The sequence below is a fragment of the Cataglyphis hispanica genome, chromosome 1 (assembly GCF_021464435.1).
Source record: "Cataglyphis hispanica isolate Lineage 1 chromosome 1, ULB_Chis1_1.0, whole genome shotgun sequence".
In the NCBI taxonomy this organism is placed as follows: domain Eukaryota; kingdom Metazoa; phylum Arthropoda; class Insecta; order Hymenoptera; family Formicidae; genus Cataglyphis; species Cataglyphis hispanica.
The window spans coordinates 17,668,364-17,684,651 of record NC_065954.1 but is presented as its reverse complement, the minus strand read 5'-3'; the positions used below and the strand labels follow the sequence as shown (position 1 = coordinate 17,684,651).

The window sequence follows — 16,288 nt, the reverse complement described above, 5'->3', positions numbered from 1 at the left end:
TTTGATAAATTTTATACGGCTAATTTTAAGTGTATTACATATACATTGCATAACATACATTTTGATCTTTAGATTAAACTGGAATACTAAAGTGGAATATTTCATGGGAAGAGACTTCATACGAAAGAGACTTGCTACATGTCATGACATATCGATCGCGTTAGATCAATAATTAATACGTTAACGTTGATTATATTTTTGTCAAATACCCGGAGGATACTATTACTCATATCAATCGCCTTTCCATATCGTATCTCAATATACGCTGACAATCTAATTTGACGCGGGATACAACGAAACGTTCTGTCTAGGCGCGCGCGTAGAAGCGGGTTCTCACGACCCTGGCTCGATCCTGAATCCGTGTACCCTTTCGGGTGTTCGATGTGTCACTTCTCCCATATATACATTATGCACGTTCGCGAATCAATTGCGTGTCGCGCAATCGGAAAGAGATTTGGCAATGGCGGCGGGGCGCGTGCCGATTTGGTGGCCATGGCCCCCCCTGTGTCCGGAATCTAATTCGCGGTTCTCGCGGTGTCAAAGAGGACGTAGCCGCTATATCCGCGAGACGACGAGGCCCCCACTATAGGCAAAAGCCTTCGTATAGGTTATAAAGGACCGAGCACCGTACTATACGGCTGCACTCTCTCAGTGAAACTCACGGAGAACCGTTCCCCGACAAGTATATATATATATATATTTATATATATATATATATATATATCTCCCCCTCTTCGTCTCAGCAACTCGTGCACCATGAGGATTATATTGCTGGTATGTACTAAATTATTCAATTATTTTATTAAAAAGGTGATTTTTATTGAATGTGCCCTCTTTTCTTGATTAATTATTTATCTTGTATTGATGTATGAAATTTAACATATTTATTGAAAATTTAACATAGATATAATTATGTTTCATTTTTTTCTAATATCCTTTCATTTTTTTCTAATATTTCACGTAATCTAAGTAAAATACTAAATTTGTGAGAGATTGACAGAGAATTATCAATGATTAAAAGGTACAATATTTCAATCGTATATACATATATTGTAATGTATTGAATATTGTGCAAAATATATATTATCAAAATCTCCAAGTGCATAAGACAAAAAATTCTAAATAATTTATTTAAGATTTGCAATAATTAAATATTTATAATAATACATTTTGTGATGTTATTATTAAATATAGTAGTGTATTTATTTTATAATAAATTTAGAACAATTAGATTCAGATATATAATATATTTAATCGTTTTTAAATTAATTATAAACGTTAAAATAGATTAGTTAACTAAAAAAATATATTTGTATTATTGATCAAAAAAATCAATGATATATTATGATATATTCATTATGTTTTATTATTAAAAGACATGTGATTATAAAAAAACTTTTATATGTCTTATGTCGAACTGTTAATTGTGATTTGTGACTCATTGCCAGCGACATTTTAGAACGTCGCTCGTTATCCTGTGACCTACATGAAATTAATCGTCGTTAACGCAAGAAAAGTCAGGACCTCGATAAAATCTACATGGTTTGTGCGCGCGCGCGTGTGAAGGCGTTTATAATTCATAGACGACGCATGATTAACAACAACGGAAAGTGAATTGTGTTCGCCCACACGGTGTTCTAAGCATGGCCGCGAGAATTTTCACTGGAAACTCCCTTTTGTCGTGAACTTGTCGTGCGAAAAGCGCGCGAGGAAAGTGTTGAATCCAAAATTGCAACTGTTTTCCCGCGAAAACAGTCGCGAATTAATTGTATACGCCAGGCAGTTGTTGACACTCGTCGGTTACTCTAATGAACGCGGAGCCGAGCGACGTAATCTTTTGTTGAATGGGAAACAGATTCGCGCCTCACGAAACACCGAAGCCCTGTGAGCCGCAAGTATACTGTCCCGAACGTTATATCCCTCGACATTTTTCAAATTTCCGTCGTGGCAATGTTTTTTTTTTTTTCGAATGTTTTATACTCATTACGTGATTTTCTTGATTGATAGTGAAAGTCCTCTGTCCATTATATTGCGGTGCATTGTTACCAAGCACGCTAGGTTTGCTATTTTCGATTCGGGTCGATTCGCAGACACGATATTACTTTCTTTATCCGCTGAAGCTTTTGTGATAACGGCCAGTAAGTCAAATGTCATATGCCGAGACTAATCTAGATTTCATCGATTACGTTCGTGCATCCGTTCAAAAGCGTAAAATTATAAATTATCAGGCGTGTTCTTACATCTATAAGCAGCCTGGCGCCCGCTCAAGTTCTTGTGAAAATATTTAATAATCGTGCCGATTTCACCCATGCACCGCGGGCATAATTCGCGAATCGTGCGAAGAAATGCATAAGATATTTCCCGTTCACGAATATCAACGACGATTTCTCCAATTCCCTTCCCGCGACTCGACATGATAATTAAATGTTTGTTAATCGCGTGCATTTTCTATGTGACATTTGTTTCCCTACAGCTGATCTCTCAGAGAGATGCGTTGCGAGAATGAAAACGCACACAATCCAGCGTTTCGAATTTATATTGTCGTGGTGGAAACGGGATCACTCTTCAGATGCGTACACGTTCCATAGGAACGCCTTAAGTCGATCAAAAAAAAAGTCGGCACGATCGTTCGATCTCGACGCCAAAGTATCTCAACGATTATTGGCACTTTCACCGATCACAAATATGGAACGTTTCTGTTTTCGCGAAACTTATGACGGTGATATGACATACGATATCCCCGTTCAAAGTATACAGCCAAACAAGGTACTCCTCTACGATGAATCGTTGATATCGAGAGCAGAAAGTATTAAAAAATTTCGTATTTCTCGCGGAATGAATCAAGAGCGAATTCGATACCGAGAGACGATCGCGAGAAACCGCGATGAAGATGTCAGTTTCTAATGACGCAGCTCGTCTGTTACAAAGATCCATGGCACTTTTTCTCCTTTTCTTCCTTAATCAAAGTCGCTCGAGCACGAACGGAGCGATGATATGCGACGCGAATCACGCGATAAAAAAACCACCTGGAATTATTCTCGATGTTCGTCATCGAGAAACCTGATTTTCCGACGCCGTTAGAAACCCGACGACGACGAGAATCAACAAACGGAGAAACTTCGGTAGCGCCAAATTGCGAAAGCGAGGCTAATCAGTATAAGAGGAGCAAATCTCTCACTGGCTTTCAAAGATAATTTTTTTGGCGATAGATGATTCTCAAAGATTTCGTTCTCCTATTCGCGGCAAATATTCCTTTGATGCGAGTCTTAAAGGTAACACCCGAGCCATTGCAAATTGTAAAGTACGTCTCTTTACGACCTTTTCACTCGTCGTTATGTAATAGAAAGTCAGATTGTCGCGTACTTCTTAATTATCTCGGCTTATCGAACATTTATCTTGTGAATTGACAGGTAAAAACATACTTTTCAGGAAATCGAGGCAAGACACAATTTCGATGAGTTTTTGTCGCTGCAGTTACGCGATATCGTACGCTTTTTGAAAAACGATGTGAGATTTCGCGAAACATTGCCGTAACTGCCGGGTTAATTAGCATTCTAAAGCGGGCTTTCCCGTTTTTGTGCGTGGCCGTGACGGTATTCTCGTAGTCTCATTAGACAGCCAGTTCAAAAGAAAATGTGAGAGCGAGAATATATCGCAACATGAGGCTGGCAAATCCATAAATTAAGGGCATGCCGATCTTTCGAGCTGTCGTTCCTTTCGAAACGCACACGGTGCCGTTGGTATTATAATTACACCCGGTATTGTAGCACGCAAACGCATTAAGTTTGCCGCATAAGGCAACAAAATATTATGTAGGGTAATTTAGAAATATCGGAGACTGTTTATTGCACACTGCTAAGATCGCATCTAACGATAAAAATAAAACGCCCAATGACGAGATTGCTCGATTCATATGAAATAAATTTTTTTTCATGGAAATTTGAATGGATACTATATTTCATTTATAATGTCCAATATTAAATATGTTAATTTTTAAGTCAAAAGATTCTATATAATTAAAAATTCTATATAATTAAATTTCTGGTTGAAATTTTATAACTGCAGATTAAATTAATCTACTTATTAATAAACGTATAAAAAACATAATTTGCAAAAAATTTTCAACTTTCTATCACTAACAAAATAAGACCTATTCGCTTCGACATTTTCATCGAGGAATAAAAAAATCGATCGTAAATTGATGAAGAAAATCCGCATCATAAAATAAAGCTATGAAAAAATTGAAATATATACGCCGAATTATTTATTCGCTTTCAACTTTCCCGAGTAGTAGTCTAAAAAGAAATACACGAAGACCCGAATGCTAACCGAATGACATTCTAACGATAAAGAAAAACGAAAGTTTTAAGTACGAGCGCGCAAGGTTGATTAGTCTCGTAAACGCGAATCGTGGCTTGGCGCGGTTTCGCCGGCGAGATGGAAGAAAGTGAGAGCGATTAGAACTCCACTGCGGAACGCAAGTAGATCTAGTAAGTGTGGTCAGCGTACAGATTAAAAGACAAGGGCACGCCAGAACCGACGATCGAACGGCATACCAATGCGTGCTCGACGCCCATACGAAATGAGTTACGCGTTCGCTCTCGCGAAAGCAATCGCCATGTGTATATATATATATATATATATATATATATATATATATATATATATATATGTATCCGATAGTCTCTCGGATTTTTTGCGAGAGCCGTCTTTGTTATGCCGAGAGCGCGCGCCGCGCTTGCACTTTCAAATATTTGTCTCGACGTTACGTGAGAACAATCGCACCGACCGTTTATAGCCGAGGCGCGAAAACAGCGTTCCCTCGCCTCGTTCTCACTTCCGGCGGATACCGCTCGCCGAGTAACCAGACGACAGGACGCCCGGTGTCTTCTCCCGCGCGTCGATCGCACGCGCGAGACGTCCTCGCGCCTCCACCTCCACTCGAGAAAGCCGTTCCCATCGCATGCTTATAGACCGGCTCGAAAAAATAACGGGCGCCTAGATAATGAAACCTGTCACGTTGATTCTTTATGGCGCGGTCCACATCCTTATGGCGTCCTCGTCGGCATCGCATTAACGTAATCAGAATGTTTTATATATGACTTTCGCTCGTGATAAATGTGTTTTATAACGTTCGTATACTTCGTTATTGTACATCCGTTATCCCTGAGATATATAATACGTCATAAACAAAGATGCGAACAAGTGTTGAAAGTGATAAAAATTTGTATTGTTTTATTTTAATGATAGCAATATTATATACATCTTTTACTATTCTTTTTATAACCACAGATATGCCTATCGATCAAATTATGAATTTTTATCATACATATACGTTGCATTCTTTTTTTTAAATATATAGACGCATGCAATCTCCTATAATTATACGTCTAAGTCCTTAACGAAACTCTCGTAAGACCTTGAAATGCAACCCTCGAAACGTTTATTCCTTCGAGGCGATCTGTCAATTATGAATCGCGTCGATTGGAATTGCGTCACATATGACAATTATAGAGACGATGGATTATTTGGATTGCTTTCATCTGTCTATCTTTACCGCTATTATTGTTCGATTCTCGTGACACGGCAGATTTTATATACGATAATTTGATTTGCCTTTGTTACGTGTGTACAATACTTATCTACTAGTATTATTGACGACGAATTTGACCGGTAAGGCTTCGGAGGTTCCTAGATATGTGAGAAGAAATTCCATCCGCAAGGACAAACGTCATCTCTCACAATTATTATACACTCGGGATTAATTTCTCATCTTCGTCATAACCGTTCCACCTTGAGCGTTGATTCTAATCCTAGATTAAAATTGCATCAATTTATAATTTAATCACCGCATTACACTCGATACGGATATCGCGTTTCCCTTTCAATTATCTCGCGCTTACATCAGCCACGTTTACACTCTCATTTTTCATAATCTATCTGCCGGAAGCAGCATCCTACTCCCAGTACTGTTACTTTCCACGCTGATACATAAAATTATTATAAAAAAATAAGAATAGAAAATCCATACACATTCTCATAAAAACTTCATTAAAGTTCATGACATCCTACAGTTACATCATTCATTATCTTGATTCGTTAAAAGACTCTAGCAATATCCGTACTCAGGATACATTCTTCCTGTTGGGCGCAATGCAATTAATCACGTCGAGTTTGAGTTACATTACATCAGACTTAATTCTCTCGTTAGTCGCCTGTTAATTACTAATCGTAAACACGGAGTTAATCAGGAATGAATTTACGATCGCATCGCAGCTTCCGCCGCTTCCGGAAATTTAAACGAGGAAAGTTGCGGGCAAATTATTCTAATTACTTCCCAATATGAAAATACATAATCAAGCAAAAACATTCTCCGCGGCGATCGATGCCTATTACGGTTATGCAGCGAGTTTTATACACGCAGGTATGTGCGTATATGCGTAACAAAATCAAGAATGCGCGTTTGTTAAAACGCGACCGGTTGCCGTGTCGTCTTTTTTGTTTCTCTCGAAACTTACACGTCACCTTCACCGTGAAAGGGACCACTTGCTCCTATTCCTTGACGCCTTGGTATATGGGCGCTTTTACATTCACTATTACATTTATTGTTAGTCATTAACTTAACCGCGACCGCTATTACAAATATATAATAATAACGTTATCCGCGCAAACTCGCCTTCGAAGTATAACGACTTCCTTCGCTTCTTTCTCCGTAAAACGTATCGGCAAAGAAACGGCGCGCGTTATGAGACTGCCGCTAATCATAGATCGGTAATTGGCTCTCTCGCTCGCATGATTGATCCCACGCGCGGCGGGATATGAGGTTCTTTTATTCTCCAAAAGCCCACGATTCTAATCGAGTAAAATGGGTACAGCTTATTATTAATCGTTTCCCGCCATCAAATTATATAAAATCATCAAATACTCGGCGTAAAATTGAGTGATTACGGGTTTTGATTGCAACGATTTCTGTATCAGCTGGACGATGTATAATTATTTTACTTTGGCGTAACATGTCAAGGATTATTTCTCTAAATTAAATTCTATATCAAATATTAATTTTTTTAATGCCAAGCATATTACTTATGTTTAAGTATCTATCAGCAGCGCGTTTAATAATTAATTTTTTTTTTCTATATTCTAATTTTAATTAATTTAAAATAATAATTTGTATTTCTGTACAAGAGAAAAATATCATAGCGTTGCTTGATAACTTGTACTTCCACGTTGCTCTTTGTTCGGACTTTCGAAAAAGTTTCGCGAAAAACATCACGGAAGTGATCGAAATCGGAGATAAGAGACTCGCGCAAAGAGCAGGACGTATGTTTATTAAGCGGCAAACACGGATCTTGCGCGGCGCAACGATTCTCCCTTTCTCCGAACGGCTTCGGGGCTCACTTAGACAAGGCGTGGTGCACCGTGGTCGATTGCTCCCAACTGGATCGGACCGAATGTGTCTGTGCCTCTCACCGTGTATGACCGGCATGCCACAACGTTGATTACAGAGCCTTAACACGGCGTCACGATTTTCCTCTAACCCCGGACCAGATGAAAGAGTCATTAGCCTGTACACGCTTTCAGTGTTCCGGACGGTTGTGAGCGCGTTTCGTAGATAATGACGACCGTTGCAACGTCTCGTCGATTTCGTCGAAACTCGGACTGCGTGCGATCCGCACGAGAGGAAGGGAGTTTCGATAATCGTGAATCAGCTTGCTCCTGCCGACCTTTCCAATTTTCAGAGAGCGTTTAAACAAGCGTAACCGATTTCGTTTCATTCTAATCACTAGTTAGACGGAGCGATGGAGCGGCTTATTTCAATGTTCTATGATTGGGAAAAATCATGTAAAAATTCAGATGGAAAACTTTTAAGGCAGCTAAAAATTTGAAAGAGATAACGAGATATTATAATTGTTTCGGCAATCGTAGTGACAGCGAGTTACGAGTTTTTTACATTACTTGTAAAAATTATTAATATCAATTCTTGCTTGTTTCTCTCTCGCGACATTGATTAGAAGATAACGAAAATGAGAATGTCACGAGACCGGATAAAATTGCATCTCTGAATAGTTAATCATCTCGTTATAATTCCTACGTTCGCGATTGAGTTCGCGTGGATTGCGTCGAGTTCTGGCCGAATAATCAGTTATGAGAGACAACTTTCGCATATTCCTCGACGATGCTTTCGACATCATCGTCGGCCCATTTATCACGTTTGCGTCGAATTCGGTCCGGTGGTGTTTCGTCAGCGAGCACCGCGAGCTGCGTCGTCATTTTATCACGGGGTCGCCTCGGCTGAAAATTAATCGGCGCACGCCCGAAGTGAGCATGCAACAGCATACCGTATTATTCGAAAGTCCCAGGACAACATGGACTGCCATCTCAAGGACAGACCAACGCGAATATTCTCGTTACGGTCATCGCAAAATTGAACGGAACGATCTTATCGGTATTCGAGTCCATTCACGGTGCGAATATTATCGAACAGGGATCTAACGGTTACTTAATATTCCAAGTTATTTTCTTTGTTATAAAAATGATGAATAAAATTGCTCGCCGGCGATAAAAGCAGAGATCGTTTACGGCGAGGATAAAAATTCAACGGCAAGATATTAATTGTATACGCATTATTAACAACGTTAATTGAAACGGTTGTAGATAAAATCTATAATATCTGAGAACTTAAGAGACTCATTAATTTTCCACGCATCATCACGAAAGCAGTTAGATTCGTGTCCCTGACTCTTTCAATTGATTCAGGATCTACTATATTAAAGAATGGAATAGAGTTTTTTTCGTCGAGTATCTATCTTTTATAAGTATACAAAAGATATGTACTCGGAGAAGCGGTTAAGAGAGCTCTATGGCGTTTCCTGTAGGTCATCGTTAGGTGTGGTTACCGCTTGTCTTTTGTGCGGGTTTTACTCTCGGCTTGGTTCAAGGAGATCCAGAAGCGTTGGGGTACGGCGCGGCGCGCGCGGCCGACAACGAGACATGCGCGCCGAGTTACGACGCTCTGAATCTGAATCTCTTTCTCTCTCACGGTAAGCACGTCGGCCGCCTGCCTCGCCCCGTATTCGGGTCAGCCGAGAAGTAGAAATTACGTAACACATGTGCGCCAAGGCGGTTCCCACCGAGAGCCGGCTTACCGGAAGTCGAGACCACGTTTTGTCAGCCGTAAGGACGCGCGGTCAGCCCCGCGAGAAAAAAACGCGTGAGCGTTCCGACCGCACGTAGGATATGAAGAGTGCTAAGCTAGGAAATGTCAAGAGAGAGACTGTTTAAATAATTAATCAGCTAAATAACATGAGTTTGTGCATAGAGCGATAAGGAAAAGAATCCTTCCTTATATAACGAAGTATGTCTAGAGCAGAGTATATCTTTACTTAGGCAAGAGATATAAATATATTATATTGTGCCCATTTTTTATCTTATAAAATGTTTGCGTACAAATCACAGATTTGACCCCAAAAAATTTATCGACCATTAATTAATTCGTGAAATATTCATGTTTACAAAATTTAGGTTCGAGACGAAATTTCTTGCAATAAATTTATGAAGGCGGCGCGAAATTCAGATGTAATCTAGCAAGCTCCACCTTGTCGCCGTCAGTAAACTATTCGTGTTCGCGTTTAACTGCCGTGAAGCCGAGCGTTCGGTCGCGTTCGAGCGATAAGGCATTTCGCCGCGCGTATACTAGCGTTCACCGATCCGCGAAACACCGCGGCTCTCTCCTCCGCTCCATCTTCTCGCTTCCTACAAGCGTATCTCCGCGATGTAGATCCGGCTTCGTGTCTAGAAACCAGACTAACCGGGGCTGGTCGACTCCACCACATCCATAATCCGTCTCTAGTGGTTTCAGCAATTCTCCGATTACGTCTATCGCGTGACGCGATAAAACTACTTCCCCCTTAGCCGCGGGCAAAGAATCGCGTCAGCACGCGAGAGTATTCGAGCGTCTGACATGTATCGTCCATTTCTACTTAACGCCGCTGTTTCCATTGTTTCTCGATGCACGCGAATGCCGATATTAAATGCCAGAATTCTCAATTTCTTCATTATCTCACACAACGCTTTGCAAATTTATTTTCTCTTATTCAGAAGTTATATTGTACACTAATATATTATGTTAATTTATATATCATTAAGAGAGATTGGAATATATAATTGTTTTTCTTTCAACAATTAAAACCGATGATAGAACACAATATCAGAAAAATCTTTGTAAGAGAAATTGGAAAGTTTTGGAAAGCAGATACTTTATATATCGATCCGATTAATGTTCTCTCTATTTTTAACAGGACATAAAGATACAAATAATGATTTTCACCGAATCCGTTCATCTCGCTTCCCGTTTTCACTTTGCGAAATTTCTTTAAAAACTTCAATCCAGCGCCGGCTACTTTCTTTCGTGCGCAACACGCGTAACGTCGTATCAACATGTTAATGATCACACACATGTTAATGATCCCCGCAATTTTAACCTGTTTTTACTATAACAGATTCTTTTTTATTGCCAGGTAATCCCGGCGTGTTTACTCGCCTTAACGGAAGCGCGACGAGTGCAGATCCGGCCTCGAACGGAATCTGAAACTTATTACGAGGAACAGGATAACCAGGCGGCCGAGGACGATTTTGACAGCGTGGCGGTCTATCAACCGCGTACCCGCGCGCTTCCTTCGCCACGCTCGAAGGACGCGCTGCACCCATCGAAGCCACCGCCGGTGCAGACTATCAGGAATTACAACAAGGTCAATGATGACGGGTCTTTCACCTTCGGCTACGAGGCGGCCGATGGTTCTTTCAAGGAGGAGACTCGCGGCGTCGACTGCGTCGTGCGCGGAAAGTACGGCTACATCGATCCGGACGGCAACAAGAGGGAATTTACCTACGTTTCGGGTAATCCCTGCGACCCGAACGCGCCCAAGGACGAGGAGGAAGAGGTGCCAGAGAAGGAGGAGGAAGAAATCTCTGGACCAGCTAATTATCCCGTCGTCAGACCCGTACAACGACCAATTCCGGTGAGACCAACGTATCAGCCATCGACCACTCGAGCACCCACCACGATATTTCAATCGGAATATCAGCTCGATGACGACGCGAGTCAGGAGCTGACCGAGGAAGATCCGAAGCCGCAAGTGCGACCCTCGGCCTTCAGAAGACCGAGCACCTTGGTGCAAATTACACCTTCCACCGCCGTTTACGAGTCCTCGCCGTCCCCTAACCCATCTTTTTATAGATTAGCTTCCACCCCGACGGCCCAGTATCAGACCACACCGTCGCCCATTCTCCGCGGTCAGTCCACTGTCGCCTCCAGCGTCTATCAATCGCTCGAGGCGACCACTCGCAGACCGGCGACTCGTCATCAGAGGCCCCAATCGGTCGCGATAACCCCGCGGCCCCATGTCGCTCAAGTGGCCGCGCAATACGTCTCCCCTAGCAGCACCGAGCGTCCTGACAATCTATACTACGCCCAGACACACCCTACGGTATCGCCTCTGCGCACCACGACTGCCGCTAGCACGCCCCAGCTCGACTTTGCCGCCGAACTCGAGCGTTACGTGAACACGATCGGCTCGCACGTTTCCGCAACCCCTACCGCGAGGCCTCAGGCTGCCCCACAAGCCTCGCCTCAAACCTCCTCGAGAGTTAAGTTGACCGGTCAGACGACGGTTACCGCTGCAACCTCAACCGCCGCCGAGCCCATCTACCAGTCGGAACTCGTGTATGATCCCTCGACCGGTCAGTACAATACCCAACTTTATCAGACACTGCCTCAAACTGTTGGTGACTTTAGCCTCAGTCACAAACTCCAACCATTCGTAGCCTCACAGCCCCAGTCCCTAGTCGGTCTGCAACAACTGCAACAGTACCAGCAAGCTCAACGGCAGGGTCCAGTCTACAAGCAGGCCCAGTCGGCGCCCACCCCGGCTGTAACGCAGCCCCAGGAAGTGCTCTACAGAAAGCAGCAGGCGCAGTTGTTGCAGCAGTCCCAGCAGCTCTACGCGCAGCAACAACGTCGCCAGCAGCAGCAGCAGCAACAGCAGCAACAGCAACAGCAGCAGCAGCAGCAGCAGCTCCAATCACACAGACTGCAATTATTGGAATCGCAGGGGGAACCCCAAGCATTCTATTACGTGGCACCTTTGAAGGCCTCCTCCAGCACCGCGTCCCTTTCAGTAGGTCAAATCAATCAGTTTCTCCGAGGTAGAGGTGATAATAATTATTGATACGATCTAAATTGCAGCGTTAAGAATTTAATCTCGGATTCTTGGAATCGCCGGTATTTATCATTCGATATTATCTCGAATTTTTCGCGAGCTAAACCGCCGAGGATCTCGAGCTGCTAGATCGTAATGTTGGCCCATGCGTATAAAGGGTATTATATATAAGTATATGCAATATATATATATTTTATACATAGTATATATATATATATATATATCACGTATAGCGGCGCTAAAGCTGAAATATATGAAGTATATTGCCCGAGTGAATGGCACAAACGAGCGCTTTGATGCATGCGTTGTACGCGGAGAATGCGTGTGCAATATATTTGATATAATCGGGCGCTCCGCGAGAAAGGCGCGCGAACATAGTTGCGGTGAAAAGTTTTGTGATGCGCAAAAGCGGATTTGACGTCACTATCACATGTCGATCGCAGAAGACCGCGTCGATTTTCCGCCAAGTTTTTTATTACACTACAAACGCGACTCTCTCATAATTTTCGCAAAGAACGTGAAATTTTTCGAAATTACCTTGTTTTCGATAGCACTTTCATGTTTTGATAATAAAGTGTATAATGTATATAGCATATTCAGTCTGCTTTTTTCCGTCCAATGCGTGTCTCGAAGCGTTCGTGCGCTACATCCGCTCGTCTTGGCCAACGCGCGAACGATAGATAATATTATTCATCGACGATATGTAATCGAAGATCGAAACTAAGAGAGATTAACGTATGTGATACTGGATAGAGGAACCGCACGCGTACGATTTCATGGATAGTGTCAATCGCGACTATAATCGGTAAATTTGATCTTTTCTTTTCATTAATTTCACAATTTTCATTTTTTATTAAAAAATATTAAAATTTTATTTATTCGCGTACCTCGGAAGCTAAAGAAGGAACGAGATTTCTTCCGTTTCTCAGACCGATTTGCACTTCTCGTCAATCTGTAGTATCGTGTAATGTTTATGAGGCACGTTAGAGAGAGAGTGAAAGCCAACGACCTGACGCAATACTCATGCACGCATATACGATGTATTACCGGCAATTTCTCGCAAGTCCCTAACACCGTACTGTCGTAAAAGTATCCATGGTGGTTTCGCGATATGAAACACTTCGTCGCGCAGCCGCGGACTTTTTTCAGCACGATCCCGTAAGCCCAAGCAGCGTAATTATGTTCGAATCGACTCGATTAGAAAAAACGTCGATCTAATACAGGATCAGGTCGCACAAAAAGTTAATGAAACGCGATGGAATAACAAATCGAAGCATATCCATTTGTGCAATGTTTTGAGACATTTGCAATTAAATATTGTACGTTGTACTATTGTATTATATAATCTATCAAGTTGCATTATTTGATATATTCTATAATTGAATCTATAATTGAAAGATTAATTTAAAATTAATTATCGCGTATGAATCTCTCTTCTGAATACATCTCATGACGCAACGCGACAAAAATTTTATATTTTACAATTTTTTCTATTTTTTTTTTTTTTAATAAATTATGAAAATTAAATCTTAAAATTAAAATTAGAAAAATAAAAAAAAATATTTTATTACATCTTGAAATTGCGTGATGCAAATGTATCACTCGCGTTTTAACTCGGTAATAATTCCGATATCCGATACGCTAATGTCGGTAGGAAGTATAGCCGGCCTTTTGCAACGTGGAATTTTGCAAGCTTGCCGCGAGTAGGGTTCACCATGAGTCGACCGTCGAGGAAACCGCAATACGCTCTTATTGGCGTGGTCTCGTTCGTAAGGACAACATTCTATTCGCGCCGGACTTTCTATTTGCATTCCCTGTCACAAGTGTGAGAATCGATTCGAGTTTAATGCGTTCCGCGACTCGACAGTTCAGCCCGCGGAAATGTATAGCAAATCCGAGAAAAAAATCGCTATTTTTAACGAGGTGCCTCACAGCCATTCATAATTATATATCAGATATCTTACATATGTCATTTCTTTTTTAATTATAAATTTTTTTTAATGTAAATAAAACCAATTTTTCTTTGATAAATTTTTATTACGAAAAAATGTTTGTTCAAGCAAGACTCGTTTGGAATCAATTAAACGCAATAATTATTACAATTTTTAATTGTCAAATGCTATTGATTCTGCTTGCCATTGAAGTAATGTTTTGCTTTAATGTCTGGTATTTCATATATATAAAAAAAAAATCAAATTATAGTTTAAATATTTCGTAATTTTGTAATAGTATAGCTTTTCTATCAAACATAATTTGGCTGCATATTTTTGAAAAAGTTTTCATAATCATCGTGAAGAAGACGGCTTAATCGACGATTTCGTGATTTAATCGCAATCACATTGTTGCTAATGGGTTCGAAGCGGCGGTTGCCTACTCTCATATTGTAAATAATACTTGTTAGTTTTAAGGCATAGCGGCTATTTAGCAATTCATACGCATACTATTGCGCATAAATCTTCGTAAAGAGGAGACTTACGTTACAGTTGTTTTCTTTTTGTATCACTTGTAAACATAATCGAAAGAAAAATATCACTGCGAAAGTTTGCTGCGTTGTTACTTTATTTTCCCCGATTCCCTAGTATCATTTACTTTCGCTCGTTGAAATATGCATTGCGAGACTGAAATATCAGCACGCACAAATAAGTATTAAAATAAACGTATCAAATGTATATTTAATAAAATCACAACCGTAGCAAACATTCGCAACAAATGCGGTCTTATTTGTTTCCGCATTCTTTCATAAATTTACATTAATTAGAAAGGAAAAACAGGTATATATAATAGCCGTAGAATTTATTATGCATGCCATAATCATATATAACATATAGCGCATCAATATATTTCATATTTCAATATTAAAGACAAAAAAGGTGAAAACACACCAATTTAGTATTTGATTATTAAGGCTATATTATTATTTTAATTTAATTTATGCCGCAAATCAATTTTCAGAAAATTTTCTTATTAGGTACATTTTAAAAGCTTACGAATAATTTCCTTTATATAATAATGATTATATGAATTAAAGATATAAATAATTGAATGCGTCTTATAGCTTTTCCTTGATTTTAAGAGAATTTCTTTAGATAATCTAATATTCTTTATATTTGCATAGATGAGATATCTTGTTAAACATGCGATTTTTACGAGATAAATATAGTAGACTCATTCTGACAAGCCGGCGGTGTATTATTTTTCATTTTGTGCCGCGGCTGCATCACCCGCAGCAGGCACTTCCGCGAGAAGAAAATAGAAAAGTGGAAAAGGCAGCGCCGTTGTGCACGATGCACATAAACGTCGTTACGTCACAAACGAACGGCTACACGTTATCCACCTGCGGCGTTTTCTCCGCTCCAATTATAAGCCACGTGCCGTCGTGAAATCGCAATAAGCGCTTACAAAAACAGAGATTGTTCCGTTAACGTGTGTCAAATGATTCTCGATTAAAAAGATACTTAGATTGATGAATGAACAAAAATAGCGATCTTGCAATTTTCCACGTTTCGAGGATGCTTTCATTTTATTCCACGTCATTCTATCTAACTTGTCTTTCTATTGAAATGGATTGTTTTTGAAAAGGTTAAATAAATCTCATATAATCTAGGTTTATATATCTCTTATATATATATAATATTATACTCGTCACCTTACACGCTAATCAACATCGATATGCATAATGACCATGTATGATGTTAGTTTCGCTTGAAAGGTAATCTTAATGAAATGTCAATTTCACTCAAAGCATTTCAAACGTAAAATTTACACGCTTTCATAACGTCGTTAATAATAAACGTAAAACTCTTATGACAGATTGAATATATAATAAATATTAAATAGCACATAAAATTGATATTTTAATAAACAAAGATGTGCATTATCCGACTTGATTTTCCGAGTAAGATTATAAGTTCTTAGGTGAAAGTCATCGAAAATGAAAGGGTCGAATCAAGTGTTAAATCAAACCACGCCAGACAACTTATACATGATTGGCTGTAGCTAAGTATATTATCTAATTTTTTAAGCATGAGCGCGTGGATATAATCACGAAATTAAATTGGATCGATGATTTT

At 40.2% G+C, this 16,288-nt stretch overlaps 1 protein-coding gene across 2 annotated transcripts; it reads left to right on the top strand.

Moving 5' to 3' along the window:
* The first annotated feature begins 689 nt into the window (after positions 1–689).
* Positions 690–14,758, top strand: LOC126858710 (ras-interacting protein RIP3-like). 2 transcript variants are annotated; one of them, XM_050609194.1, is made up of 3 exons: positions 690–774; positions 10,518–11,739; positions 11,824–14,758. In XM_050609194.1, exons 1-3 carry the CDS (start codon positions 757–759, stop codon positions 12,225–12,227), a joined length of 1,644 nt encoding a protein of 547 aa, XP_050465151.1. In that variant the 5' UTR covers positions 690–756; the 3' UTR covers positions 12,228–14,758. The 2 variants fall into 2 exon arrangements, with proteins under 2 accessions (XP_050465151.1, XP_050465142.1); XM_050609185.1 differs by having other exon boundaries at positions 10,518–14,758.
* Positions 14,759–16,288: the final 1,530 nt, after the last annotated feature.